This window comes from Trachemys scripta, chromosome 17 (assembly GCF_013100865.1).
Source record: "Trachemys scripta elegans isolate TJP31775 chromosome 17, CAS_Tse_1.0, whole genome shotgun sequence".
Lineage (NCBI taxonomy): Eukaryota > Metazoa > Chordata > Testudines > Emydidae > Trachemys > Trachemys scripta.
The window spans coordinates 22,665,787-22,678,755 of record NC_048314.1 but is presented as its reverse complement, the minus strand read 5'-3'; the positions used below and the strand labels follow the sequence as shown (position 1 = coordinate 22,678,755).

At 39.2% G+C, this 12,969-nt stretch overlaps 1 protein-coding gene and 1 long non-coding RNA gene across 10 annotated transcripts in view; one reads left to right on the top strand and one right to left on the bottom strand.

The window, feature by feature from the left end:
- The window catches only part of STRBP (spermatid perinuclear RNA binding protein), an 89,011-nt gene extending 84,383 nt beyond the window's left edge, over positions 1-4,628 (top strand). For all 4 annotated transcript variants that reach the window (XM_034793862.1, XM_034793860.1, XM_034793861.1 and 1 more), the window contains 2 exons: positions 1,312-1,356; positions 4,183-4,628. In XM_034793862.1, the coding sequence (XP_034649753.1) occupies positions 1,312-1,356; positions 4,183-4,259 (122 nt within the window). In that variant the 3' untranslated portion in view covers positions 4,260-4,628. The remainder of the gene's footprint in view (positions 1-1,311; positions 1,357-4,182) is intronic.
- The window catches only part of LOC117889519, a 34,559-nt gene that overhangs the window by 15,224 nt on the left and 6,366 nt on the right, over positions 1-12,969 (bottom strand). For 5 of the 6 annotated variants that reach the window (XR_004648503.1, XR_004648499.1, XR_004648502.1 and 2 more), the window contains exons 2-3: positions 4,868-4,982; positions 1-38 (exon numbers count right to left, since the gene is read on the bottom strand). This is a non-coding gene — a long non-coding RNA (uncharacterized LOC117889519). The remainder of the gene's footprint in view (positions 39-4,867; positions 4,983-12,969) is intronic. The other variant, XR_004648500.1, reaches the window with a different exon arrangement.

The window sequence follows — 12,969 nt, the reverse complement described above, 5'->3', positions numbered from 1 at the left end:
CTCCTGGCGCAGTCAGCAATGTGGTGCCTTCATTGTTCCTGTATATTGATGTAATCATAAATATTAAAAACCAGTAATTCATTTTTAATGGACTTGAACATTGTTTCTGAAACTGCTTTTCTGCCTGAGGAGTCATTTCTGAGACATTGTAACCTGCTAGAGGCACAGGCCTTGCCAGCGTGGAATTCTTCCAGAAATAGGTTTAATTTCCCAGCCATCATACTTGTTAAGCATTTATTTCTCTTGGCGTACGTACCTTTTTCCTCTTCAGCCTCCCACACCCCAACATAACCCCCCTCAAAAAAAGCTTTGTCAGGCATGAATGGTACTAAGTCTTAATGAAATAGCAAGCAGTAATAACCAAGAACAATGCTGTCACCATTCCTTTTTATTCAGCAACTGAATGTATCCTCTAACTTTGCATGCCTCCTATCCCAATGATGGTTTGGTTTATTTTTTTTTAAGCTGTCATCAATGCTTACTTACTATCCAGCCATTCAGATGTCTTCTGTGGAATATGTTTGGACTCTGCGGAAACCAAATGGCAGTGTTCTTAATCACCAAAAATATCTGCTGCTGATTTGGACCTTTACCACGGGCCTCCAGGTTTCCCTTTTCCTAAGTGGGGGATTGAGGACAATGACGATTCTGTGCATTGTCATATCTGTATTTTATGAAGAAAGTCTGTAAATGGGGCTTTGCCAGCTCTTGCAGTGCAACAGTATTGACTGGAAAGTTTCAACTAAGGGCTGGTCTACACTTAGTCCGGACTTCGGACTAAGGTACGCAAATTCAGCTACGTTAATAACGTAGCTGAATTCGAAGTACCTTACTCCGGACTTACCGCGGTCCAGACGCGGCCGGAAGTCTCCCCCCGTCGACGCCGCGTACTCCTCTCGGCGAGCTGGAGTACCGGCGTCGATTGTGAGCACTTCCGGTATCGATCCGGGATCGATTTATCGCGTCTTAACCAGACGCGATAAATCGATCCCAGAAGATCGATGGCGTGCCTCCGGACCAACCGGTAAGTGAAGACTAGGCCTAAGAGAGAAAATTAAGGAAAATAGAAAGAAAGGTGGAGCTTCGCTCTTCTATGCTGAAGCTTCCAAAAAAAGGCATAAGATGCCTTGTTTATTTTTGCAGCCAGAATCTGGAACGATTACAGCCAAATGCTGCTTAAGTATTTTAACTTAAATGGCAGTGGATTTTCTGTTGTGTATGGCCCCTGTGGTGTTAAGTTTGCGACCTTTGATATGACCTTTCATATGCTGGGTGGAATAAAGCCAAACGCTTGTTCTGTTTGTATTGTAGGCTATGGGGCACCTTATGGGTACAGCCCAGCTGCGCCAGCCTACGGTATGTATGACCTATTAATTAACTGAACTAGAAATGGTATTGAAACTATCATGGCAGTCCAAAAATAGAGATTGCCCTAGAGTTCGCAAGTGATCCAAGAAAATCAGAGCTCACTTTAAATATGACAATGAGGACATTTCAATTGATGCCATAACCTTGTGGTTCTTGTTTTGGTTGGAGTAGCTTTTTGCCTATGCTTTGCCTGATTGTGGAAGGACTGCTTGTTCTAACTGCCTGTTCCCTTTAATAGTGAAATTGAATATTTTTAAGTAGTTCTCCTACTTTTTACAGCCAACTTGTGCTCCATTCAAAGAATACCTAAGGGCCAAATCTAATATCCTTGAAATATTACTCTAATGCCCCTTGGCTAAACATTGGTAAAATGATGGTCTGTAAGTTAGACTTGTGGGCATTTCCTCTTATTGCAATCAGTTGTTTGAAATGCCCACTGCCACAAACATCTCATAACCAGTCCAAACACATTTTATATAGTGGCAGGATGAATACTGCTGTTTGGGTCTGGCTAACTGAGTTTCTGTAGGTTACTTAGAGATCAGACTGCAAGGCTGCGAAGGCACTATAACTTGCCACTGCCCCTTTCTGCTAAGAAGCCCAGTGAAATCTAGGATGGCAGTGCAATATATTTCATATGGACTAAAATAAACATAAGGCCTCTTTCATAGCTCCAGAGTACTTTCTCCTAGCCCCCTTCCCTCCCCCACGCTTTTTTTAAATACTAGACTAATAAAGCATATTTATCTCTAACTGGCCTTTTGGTTACTTTGAATGAGGTTTATGTGGCAATGGGGGCAAAACAGTTTGGAGTCAGTGATATGTTCCGACACACTAGAGTAAAACAAGGCGCTGTCTCAGAACCAGTTCTGATCTTCTGTGTGTACAGAACCTGTCTTCTATAACTGGGTAAGATTCTGTAGCTCTCAAATGGCAAAACCACATGATTACTCCAGCAGCCTTTTTTTTATTTTTCAAAGGGGAAACCTAATCCTCACTATACCAACCATTCCTGTGCTGGGTTATTACCCTAATGCTTGCTTCCGTATCGAATCTGAATAAAATTGGTGGCTAACAGTAACTCCACCTGATTACAAGTGTAGAAACCTTATCTGACCAGGGAAATATTACAGAACTGGGTAACTTGATTTCTACACCTTGGGAAAGAACCTTTTCCATTCTAAATGATGCACACCATAAGTACAGCTATAGCCTCTTGTGCTGTCCCCTGATGATGAAAATGCTGTGGCTCTAGTATTGTTGGTGTCTAGGAGCACCTACCACGCAGGACTGGCTGCTACCATTCTATGCTTTCTTCTGTGGAGCAGGGCAAGGGAACTGGCCAAGGAGGTGCCTTTACTCGGATAAGGAATTTCCTCTGATTTAAAGCAGCTTTTCTTATCTTAGTAGAAAGATACGAATTGGCCATCTGTTCACATTGCAGCAGGTGACACTAGCATCTCCCATAAAGCATAGTCTGTATTCTTGATTATCTTTCATGCACTGTTATTGATAACAAAGGGAACCTCTACCCACTCACCCAGCAGGAGATCACATATTTAGTTTGGGACCTGTTTCATCAGTAGCTTATTTTAAACAATCCCTTTTGTAGCCTTCATCCTTGTATGAAACATTAAGAAGTGGATATTTAATATGACCCTGAGATAGTCTAAGATGGCTGGTACTTGACTATCCGTATCTCTTATTGGCAGATAGGTTATATATAAGAATATGAGGTGAAGTCCTGGCCCCACTGAAGTAAGTGGTAAAACTCTCATTGACTTCAGTGGGGCTGGGAGTTTTACCTACAATCCTTCTTTCTCTTGGTTTGTTTTTTCCTTTCCCTCCATCTTCTCATGACATCTGTGTTGGAGCCTGAATTGTAATCGCTTAGATATTTACGTGTGGCATATCGCTGACTTCAAAGTCTTGTGAAATCTGCTGCCCCCATTTTTCGCATAAAGAGTTTTTCTGTTTTAATGTCTTATTGTGATGCAAAGTACTGAAATAATGCTTTTCTGGCTGTAAGGTAAATATGTCTCTTTGCCTTTGTAAGCTGTTGCATGTTGGGAAGTTTCACTTTGATCATCTGGTGCTCTGGAATACCTGCTGTTGCTGCTTTGTGATTTCTAAATGGATACGTAGGTTAAATATTAGAATTTAAATAGGAACCATTAAAAAAAAAAGTATTTAAGTATGCAGAAGTTTGTGAGGCCACAAGAACGCTATAATAATCCTGAGATTAGGCAGATATTAATCTTTCCAGATTTGCCACTTCAGTACAATATGAATAAATGCAGAAAGTCTAAATGGATATAGAACTTGATTGAGTTATCAGTGCCTGGTTTTGACAGATCCAAAGGGAGGTTTGTCAAAACTGTGCTGTGCCCTTTTTTTAAGGACTTCTGTGTATGCACAGCAGCATTTTCTGTCTAAAAGCTTTGCAGTTGTAACTGGCCTGTTAAATTACTTCAGGACACTGAACAAGATAGATTGTCCACACTATCTTAATAAGAACGTAAATTAACTTTCCAAATCCAGTCTGGTTCAGTGTAACATGGTACTGACTACTTCTGAAACGTATTGCTAATGCTAAATTAATAAACATCAGAATGATAATAACATCTAATATGTCATATTAAGTTTAAAGCATTACAAAATGTTGAAATGTTCTGCTTATGGGATTCAATGCCCTCAAAGCTCATTGACTGACTTATCTGGAAAGGGTTAATGAGAACATTACTGTAAGCTTTTACTTGACTTTATTGGATCATTGAACTTATTTGGAGTCCTCTCCGTTTCTTCTCTCTGTAGGTATACCCAAGAGAATGGTTCTGTTACCAGTTATGAAATTCCCAACATATCCTGTTCCCCACTACTCATTCTTTTAGCAAATGGCAGAAGCTAATTCCTATTGATTGAACAACACAGTACAGTACAGAATGTTAGAAGAGAAAAAAGCCTTTTTATCCTGTTTTCTTTGAACACATACTTGAGCAAAGTCATTTGTAAAGAAACATCTTTTCCTACTTTTTGATTTTAACAAAATGCAAATTTAGTTCTCTAAAACTTGAAGAAAAAAAAATGTTCTGTGAAATGTTACCTCATTTTCAAATAACTTATACCAGCCTTCTGTTATAGGGAAGAACTAGAAGCTTAAACCTTACGTTTTAAATTAAGTATCCGATTATGTAAAATTAAATTTGTGAAGGATGTATAGAATATAAAACACTGATCACAAATAAACGGTTTTGTCGTAACACAGAGTACTGCCTGTTTCCTAATGCAGTCACACAGAATCTCAGTTAATGACCTGTATTTGTTGTAGGGCAACTTAATTCAGAGTGTAGTTATTTAAAAAAAAAAAAAAACCAGTAATACAATAGAAACTTTTCAGTTAAATTTTAACTTTGAAAATATTAAGGTGAACAAAGCTAGTAAAATATGGGTTTAAGTATTGTCTTAGCTTATTATTTTTGATATATCTAAGCATCAGTACCTTGAAAGGATTCCCTTAGCCTCTTTAAAACCAAGGAAAGTAGCATATTGTAAGGCTCAGTAACGTAGACCCTGTCTTCGTTTTCCACGAAGCCTTTTCATTTGTATGCAAAATGCTGAAAAAGAAAACAAAGGGCATTATTAACACTAGCTGGTCTCTTTGTATTCAGTTATATTTGTGAAACCTGTGTTAAACAAGGGAAATTTCCATTCAAAGACTTTTGGTATATAATTGGAGGAATACATAGTTAAGTCTGTATTGCCCAGAGAAAGGACAATCATAACATTATGATTGTTTTTTAGTGTTCCAAAGATGTTTTTACAATGCCCCTCACTTCCCCCCCAAAAGAATAAATTGCACTTGTTCTTGTGGCCTTCTTCACTCTGTAAGATTGTTTGTCCACCCTTGATTTTCCATGGAGCATTTTTACAGTTATTTTAGTTGTCAGTCTCTAATTAAAAAAAGGGTTCTCCTTTTCCCCTTACAATTATAAGAATCTAAAGCAGCAACAAGGTCCCCATGAAAACTTGCTATTTAATGGTCCCAGTTCTTGTTGAGTGCTGCTGTGAAAAGTGACACATTTCAGCCATAGGCCAGTATTCATTTTTTGATACGAGTTGGTGCCCAAAGTAAGGCAACATCTATAATATAAGAAGTGCATGTACCCCTCTGAAAGTATAGAGCAGAGGACATGCTCCGTACTGTCACCAGAACATTTTCAGGCTTGTGTATAAAGCTGTTGTGCTTTGGACTCCAATATGAAGGAATAAAGTACTTTTTATTAAGGTATCACCCCCACAAAATAAGCAGCATTGTTGGTTGCACTTCCCCATTCAGAGCTCACCAGTTCCTTTTCAGTAGGTTTGTTATATTTTGTGCTGTCTTGACGATGCCTTTATACACTCTGCTCTCCTTCAGACTCTATTCTTGGGGGAGGGTGGTGGTGGTGGTTTTTTAAAGGACGTGGTAAGAATGGGGCTTACCGCAATGTATGTTTCTCATAGCAGGGAGAGTAATCCTAGAACAGCATGATAAGGAGGTGACGTGTATAACAAGCTGCTTTCCTTGGAATTAACTACAGCAGCTGTTCTTAAATCAAGCATTTGTGCTTAGGAATGTGCTTAAATCTTTCATAACCGTTTCTCTTCCTGCTGTAGCTCTGGCTTTCATTTGGTGGTGGTGGTACTTTAATAAAGTATGTAGCCTTGATTGACAGCAGCAGTGAGTCTGACATTATCATCCCTTGAATTAGCACTGAGAGATAAATGGCGGGGTTGGCGTTGCCTTCAAATTGAGAAGTATTCATAAATCATTGACCTGTTTTGCTGGCCTATGGATGAAAGGGAGCCATCACGGAGCAGAAAAAGCATGGCTGATGAGAGCCCATTTTTGGGTAATACAATATTTATTAAAAGATCCTTTTTTGGAGTTCTCTTGATTGGCAACTGCTGATGATAAAGTGGGGTTTGTTTGTTTTTGTTTTTTAAATCCATGAATTTCTGAGACTTTAAATTTTAAACTACAATTTGTTCTGAAAATATTTACGTATTGAAAATTTACTTGCCCAATAACTTATTCCTCCCCAGCTCATTAAAAAGAGGGAGCTGTGCTCTTTTCCAACTTGATGGCCGTCATTTCAGATGATTTATATGAAGTCATTTGTTCATTTTTTGTCATTTGTTGGGAGTTACTAACCACATTGTAAACTTGCCCCGTTGCTGCATATTTTACATTTCTCTGCTTTTCTGAAAATATGAATGAGCTGTCAGTTCTTTGTTTACAAAGTGATAACCTTGGAAGTATAGATGTTTTGATAGTTTTAAAAGTGCCCATTTGTGTCCCTTTTACAATGAAAATTCCACTTACAGCTGAAGGAGCAGAGAAATTTAAATGGAGCTTTAGCTTCAGCCAGTCCCTTTGAAATTAACATGAAGTTTTTGCTTCTCTGCTCTTTTCTCCACTGTAGGTGGTTTTTTCATTGACAGTCCCTATTGCCAGCCTCTCAGCATCGCACCTTTTATTGTTCACTTGGGCCCTCAAGATTTCTTCTCTGACTTCTAGAACCATCAGGTTGTGTGGCTCGAAATGGCTATTTATAGATGTCTTAAAAGCAAGAACAAACGTGACTCGTTTTGAGGGGGTCTCAGCTTCAAATATGGAACTCTGAGCTTTTCCTTTTTGAAAAGATTTTTTTTCCCCTGGACTCAAATCCTTTTTAATAAAAGCAATACTTATTCCAAGCCACAGTCCTTCCTTGGGATACATAGCAATAGATGTGCATACATGTCTTGGTTATTTCTTCATGCAGAAAGAAGAGACCAATGTATAAAACTTGGACTTCATTAAAAATTGGTGGGGCTCCCAATTTAATCAGATAACTCCGCTTTAGCTTTCACCACTTAAATCAGAATTTTAACTGAACAATTGTACTCAGGTCTTTAGTATCAAAGTTGACCTAGAAACTGCCACCAAGGCTTACAGTGGCTATTCTTGAACCCAGAGCTGCTACATGCCGGAAGACATGAAAGGCAGCAAACATTCCACCTTTTCTCCCAGGTATAACTGAACTAATGTGTCTCAACCATGCCTCACAATAATATGGTGAAACGGTGGAAGGATTAGGTCACTTCACTTCTGAAATGATTTTTTTTTTTCTAAAATCCTCATAAAATAACCGACATTCTAGAATTTGGCAAATTTTAGAAAAAATTCGCTGTTCTAAGTTCACTTTTTTGTGTTTTTTTTTTTTTTGTTCGTTAAACTGTTTGGGGTGTTGAATCAATTATCGGGATTATTAACTGAGTCAGAGATGCCTCTGTATGAAAGTCTTTATTTAAATGGCATTGGAACCTCTCTATATTGCAGGATAAGACTTTTAAGCAGTTTTCAGCAGGTTAATATCACTTTATTCTCATTCTCTCCGGACCTTCGTAGCCATATGCACTTTATAAAATAGGCTGAAATGTAATGACTGTAAGCAGAGATCATGGTATAAAAAAGGTAAGAATTTTTATTCTCCGCTTGAAGAATGTTAATTACTGTTTTTCAACTCCCATAGACCTGTGATGAATCATATATATGGCATGAGCTTTTATTATGCCTTTATTTAATTTCAAAATCTAACTGTTTAAGGAAAAAATCAACTGGTCTAATTTCCAATCTTGCGTTTTTTAAAGGCCACTGAAATTATTTTAGTTTAAGATAAAAAACTGTTGATGTTAAGATAGTAAAAAGAATCCATTAGTCTTATCAGTAAATCATTCTGCTCCAAACATCTCTTCTTATGTAGTCTGAAAAGTTAATAATATTGATACTCTTGAGTATCAAGCACTGCATTCTTTCCTTTCTAGTGGAAAAACTCAGCTGTGTACCAAAGCCACAATGTGTGCTAACCAACATGGTTTGTATGGAAAGCCATAACATGGCTTTCTATAGGTGTACAGAATAGAAATGTACTGTTGACTACATTATATTGTCTAATTAATAAGAAAGTAATCTTTTCCCAAAACTATTAATGCTAATCTCCAAAGGAAGGAGGAAAAGCTTTGGTAATATTTAGAATATTGAAGTTAAAATCTACAGAGACCAGATTATATTAGGCCAAATTAATTCATAAAGGGAGGTGTGTGTGTGTGTGTGTGTGTGTGTGTGTGTGTGTGTAGGGGGGTAGAATGGTGATTAACTCAGCATGAATTCATTGCTTGGTCATGGTTTTGTAAAACTAGGAATTAAGATAGAATCATTAAGTAATTCTGTATTTTAAGTTTACCTTACAAAAATTTCCTTGGATTAAAATGATTCTGGATTGAGGCCTAAGTGTATGTGATATGTATACATTTTTTTAAAAATAGTAATTTTAAAATTTGTTTTACATACTATTGCATATTCTAGCAGTGTACTGTCATTGTAATATAAAGTTGCTGAGAACTCTCTTCATATAAAAATTGTACTTAGAATGTGGCTTTTAAATGCAGAATAATATTAGCTCGATAGTCACTCTTAATACGCAGACGTGAAAGGTACAAAAGAACTGATTCACCACTATTCTACTGCTGTAAAACTGGTAAGCACATAGCATAATGTAGTGGTAAACCAGGCTCGGAGTATACTGTTTTTTTGTAGTAAGCAGGTAAGTCACCACACTATGTAAATTAAATGTATTTGATTTTAACAACTGAAAAAATCATAATTTCAGAAAATGTAATCTTAGGTATAGATTACCTTTAGTAACTCAGTCAGGCAAAGATCTGGACAGAATTAATAGTGTCTTACTGGACAAATTGCTAACTATAAACTCCACCAACGTCAATGGGAGAGCCTGATTGGACGAGTGGCATCTAATTTTGCACCTGGAAAAAACTTCAGACTCAATTTTGCAAGCAAGTTGTACATTATAGCACTTGAACATCTAACTACATTGTGGGTGCAATCAGTGAGCTGTTGAAATGCTGTGAAATGCTCCCACAGTTATTACATGGTGCAGATTTGGATCTATAGTTATCTTTAGGCACAAATTTGGGACTCTGCCCCTGAGGGCCTTTTAAAATCAAGGTCTGAATCTTTCACTAGCAGAGGATTGCTGAGTCTTGTATTGAGAATGGGCAGCACTAGCGGGCTGCTCTATTAGGCTTTGGAGGAGGAATGGTTTATACATTTCATATCAGAGATAAGGTATATTATAATTAACTGCTCTTCAGGTTTCCTCTGAATAGCTCAGGTGATGACAGTCTGATAATACGCACTGTCCAGGTCAGGTACTGATTAATAAAATGCCTGGCTGCTTCTCACTCATTGAGAGAGTTTGATTTTAAATGGCCTTCATTTGGCACTTTATTCCATTTGTTGACTGCTCTTCAGCAAAACAGTTAAGGAAATTCAGGCTTAACTGTCCATTTATTTGCTCCAATCCCTTATTCTGTTCCACTGATGCCCTTCTAGAATGTTCATCACTTAAGAGCCTACTTCTCACTGAAAGTCAGTGGACCTTAAAGTAAACTTTCAGAAGTGCCTAAGTCACCAAGGATCCTAAGTCCCGCTGATTTTCATTGAGATGTAGGCTCCTACGTTACTTTTGAAAATGGGACTTAAGAGCCGAAGTCACATAGGCACTTCTGAAAATTTTCTTTTAGACTGTCTCATTCACAGTTCTTAAACTAGTTGGAATGTCAGGTCACTCTTGACCACTAGCGTGGGTTGCATCTACCTGACATGCAGTTGGGACAGGCAGTAGTCCGCAAGGGAAAGTAGAAAGTGCTCTCTTCTACATCAGTATTTGCACGGTGTTTAAATCACAGGTAAGTCAGCAGAGGAGAGGGGTATACATTGCCTTTTCCTTTAGCCTGCGATTCTAATGTTGCCGAGTTTCAGAGCTTGGAATGCAGGCCTATATGCAAAGCTGACTCCATAAGCTTTACTGTGTAGCTGCTATGTCTATTCCGTTGTATCTTTAAGAACAAGGGAGAAACTGTTATTTTGTAGCTTGGACTTCTGGCTCAGAGTTCTGAGGAAGTCCCTTTCCATTAGCGACAGACAAGCAGATGCACAGTCTGGTATGTTCCCCTCCTGCATTAACCCTTGGAGTTAGTTGATTTGATTTTAATGTGTGCTTTAGAAATTACTCCTAGCACCAAAAGGTTAAAATACCAAATCTCCCAGATAACTGACTGGCCCATTAGTCTGAAGGGCAGTTATTGTCTGTCAGTCATCTTATATTAATGCTATTGTACAGGTTGGGGGTATATACTTTTTTTAAAAGCTGCCTGTGCCTTTTGAGATGTAGGTCCCACCCCATCACTGTGCTAAACTGCTTGTGTCCAATAGCAGTATAAATAGTTATAAAGGGCCATTCTCTTAGCTAACAGAAAAGCTGTGCATCCTGCCATTACATTATTTCTGTGCCAGTTCTAGCTATCTGTGTTCTTCTTTTAACATGCATTCAGTATTTGGAACAGGGCAACCTTATTCCTGGGCATTGTGCTGTTCAGATGGAGAGTGTCTCCTGTGTACATGCAGTGAATGTGTAGCATGTAGCTTCTATTGCCCAAGCGATTCCTGTCGGATGGAGTACAAATCCAGCCTGCAGAAAAAAAGGCAATTTAGTGCCTGTGTAGGTGGTTCCTAATTTGTCTAATTTGCTGTCATGCAGCCAGCAGGAGTTAATTACATGATTCCAGCAATCATCATGGCTCCCATTTAATGTTCTGTCAGTCCTGCTGCCAAGAGTTGCACTGGAGTTAAATATCTTTTGCTTTTATGAGATTCTCTGTCAAGGAGCTTGGGGAGAGCAAGCTAGTCCAACATCTCAGTAAATAGCGGAATGGGTTTTTTTAAGCTGTGGAATCTTTACAGCAGGAGGTTTGCAGGCACTTTCTGGCATCACATTCTAATGGCCTTGAATTAACCTTTTGAAAAGCTTTAAGAAAATGGTGAATTTTGATGGAAAACTTTAATTTATCATTCAGGCAGTGGGGACTATTGCTCCCATCGCTGGCAGATACCCAGCTCCGCTGTCTGCACGCTGTGGAGAGGAAAGGGATACTTTCTCTTGCGGCACTTGCCTTCTAGCAGAAGGGTGACCTGTAAAGTGTCTTACTCATAAAAAGCTTATATTCTCTAACCACAGGAGGATCTTAATTAGGTAAAGGCCTATAACACACGAAAAACCACTCTGAGTCTGTGGTTTTCCCAACAACCAATGAGTGAAAAATTCCTTGACCACAATTACCCTCTTGGGCAGGACAGAAGAACAGGGCACCAGCACAGAGACTTCCAAATGGGCTAGGAAGAAACCTTTCCCTATGGACTGTCTGTTCAATAATGGTGCATTCATTTCTTGTGCCTTCTGAAGTAGGTGGCGCTGGCCACTATCTGAGACTAGATGAAGTACTGATCTGGTCCAGGCTGGCAATTCCTATGGACAAGGAGAACCACATATGGGACCAAGTCCTGCAGCCATCATTGTACCTTCTCATCCACAACTCCCCTGATGTGGAGGGAGGGTGAGCATATGCTCCCCTCACCTACTCGTATCTCTCATGGAGCGCTGAAGTCTGGAGGAACTTCTCCAGAAGGTCTGTTACAGGCAGTGACACTTTGAATTAATTTCCCAGACCTGAAGAAGAGCTCTGTGTAAGCTCGAAAGCTTGTCTCTTTCACCAACAGAAATTGGTCAAATAAAAGATATTACTTCACCCACTTTGTCTCTTTAACTTCAGGCACTGAGGGAATATGTCACAGGATTCAAACTTAGTCCTCAGGTGGTATCTGGAGTCCTGGTTGACCACTCCAGCAAAAGTGATCTTTCCTCTCTGGGGAACTGGCTTTGCCTCCATGTACCCATAACAGATGGGTGGGATTATTTCTGTGGCAGCTCCTGCTTTGGATACTACTTGGAATTCTGCTCGATAGCCGCCTGCACTCCATTCAGATTAATCAGGCTGCTTCTGTAGAGGAAAGAAACCCTAAAATTTCAGACTGGTTCCAATGAGGTCTCAGAGACAGCTCATGCGGAGAAATCCCATAGGTGTGGCTGAGCTAAACAGCTCAAGGGCAGTGTCGCTTAAAAGCAAAGAACACTGACTTTCTTGGCTATGTGATGATGTGCAAACACAAGGTAAGTGTTGGTGTTTCCAGGCAGGGGAGGACCGACCTGTGTCTCTGACATCAGGAGATTGAAAACTACCTACCTTCAGGACTCAACTGAAGACTGTTGAGATGTGCAGTCCTTTTGCCTTAAAAATCCAGTAGCTGCAGCTTTAGTATTCAGAGGGCACCTATTCTTTAATCTCATCATTGAATAAATCTCTTGGAAAAACATGTTTACCATCTCTAATGGGTGCAGACGGCTTGTCTGTTAACTGCCCAGTGATTTCATTTTTCTACTCTTTTAGCAAATCTAGTTTGTTGTGAAACCGATCTCTATAATAAAGTGGAAATTTTATTATAGCCATTTCAGAGCAATTCTCAGGAGAAACTCTTGCTGTCTGCCACACGGAAGTCCATGCCCAAAGATTGTGGCATCTGTTTTCATCCTTAGTTTCTTGACAGAACACATTTTGGAGGTAACCAAGTCTGGTAAGTTAATTTGACACTGCGTTTTGGTG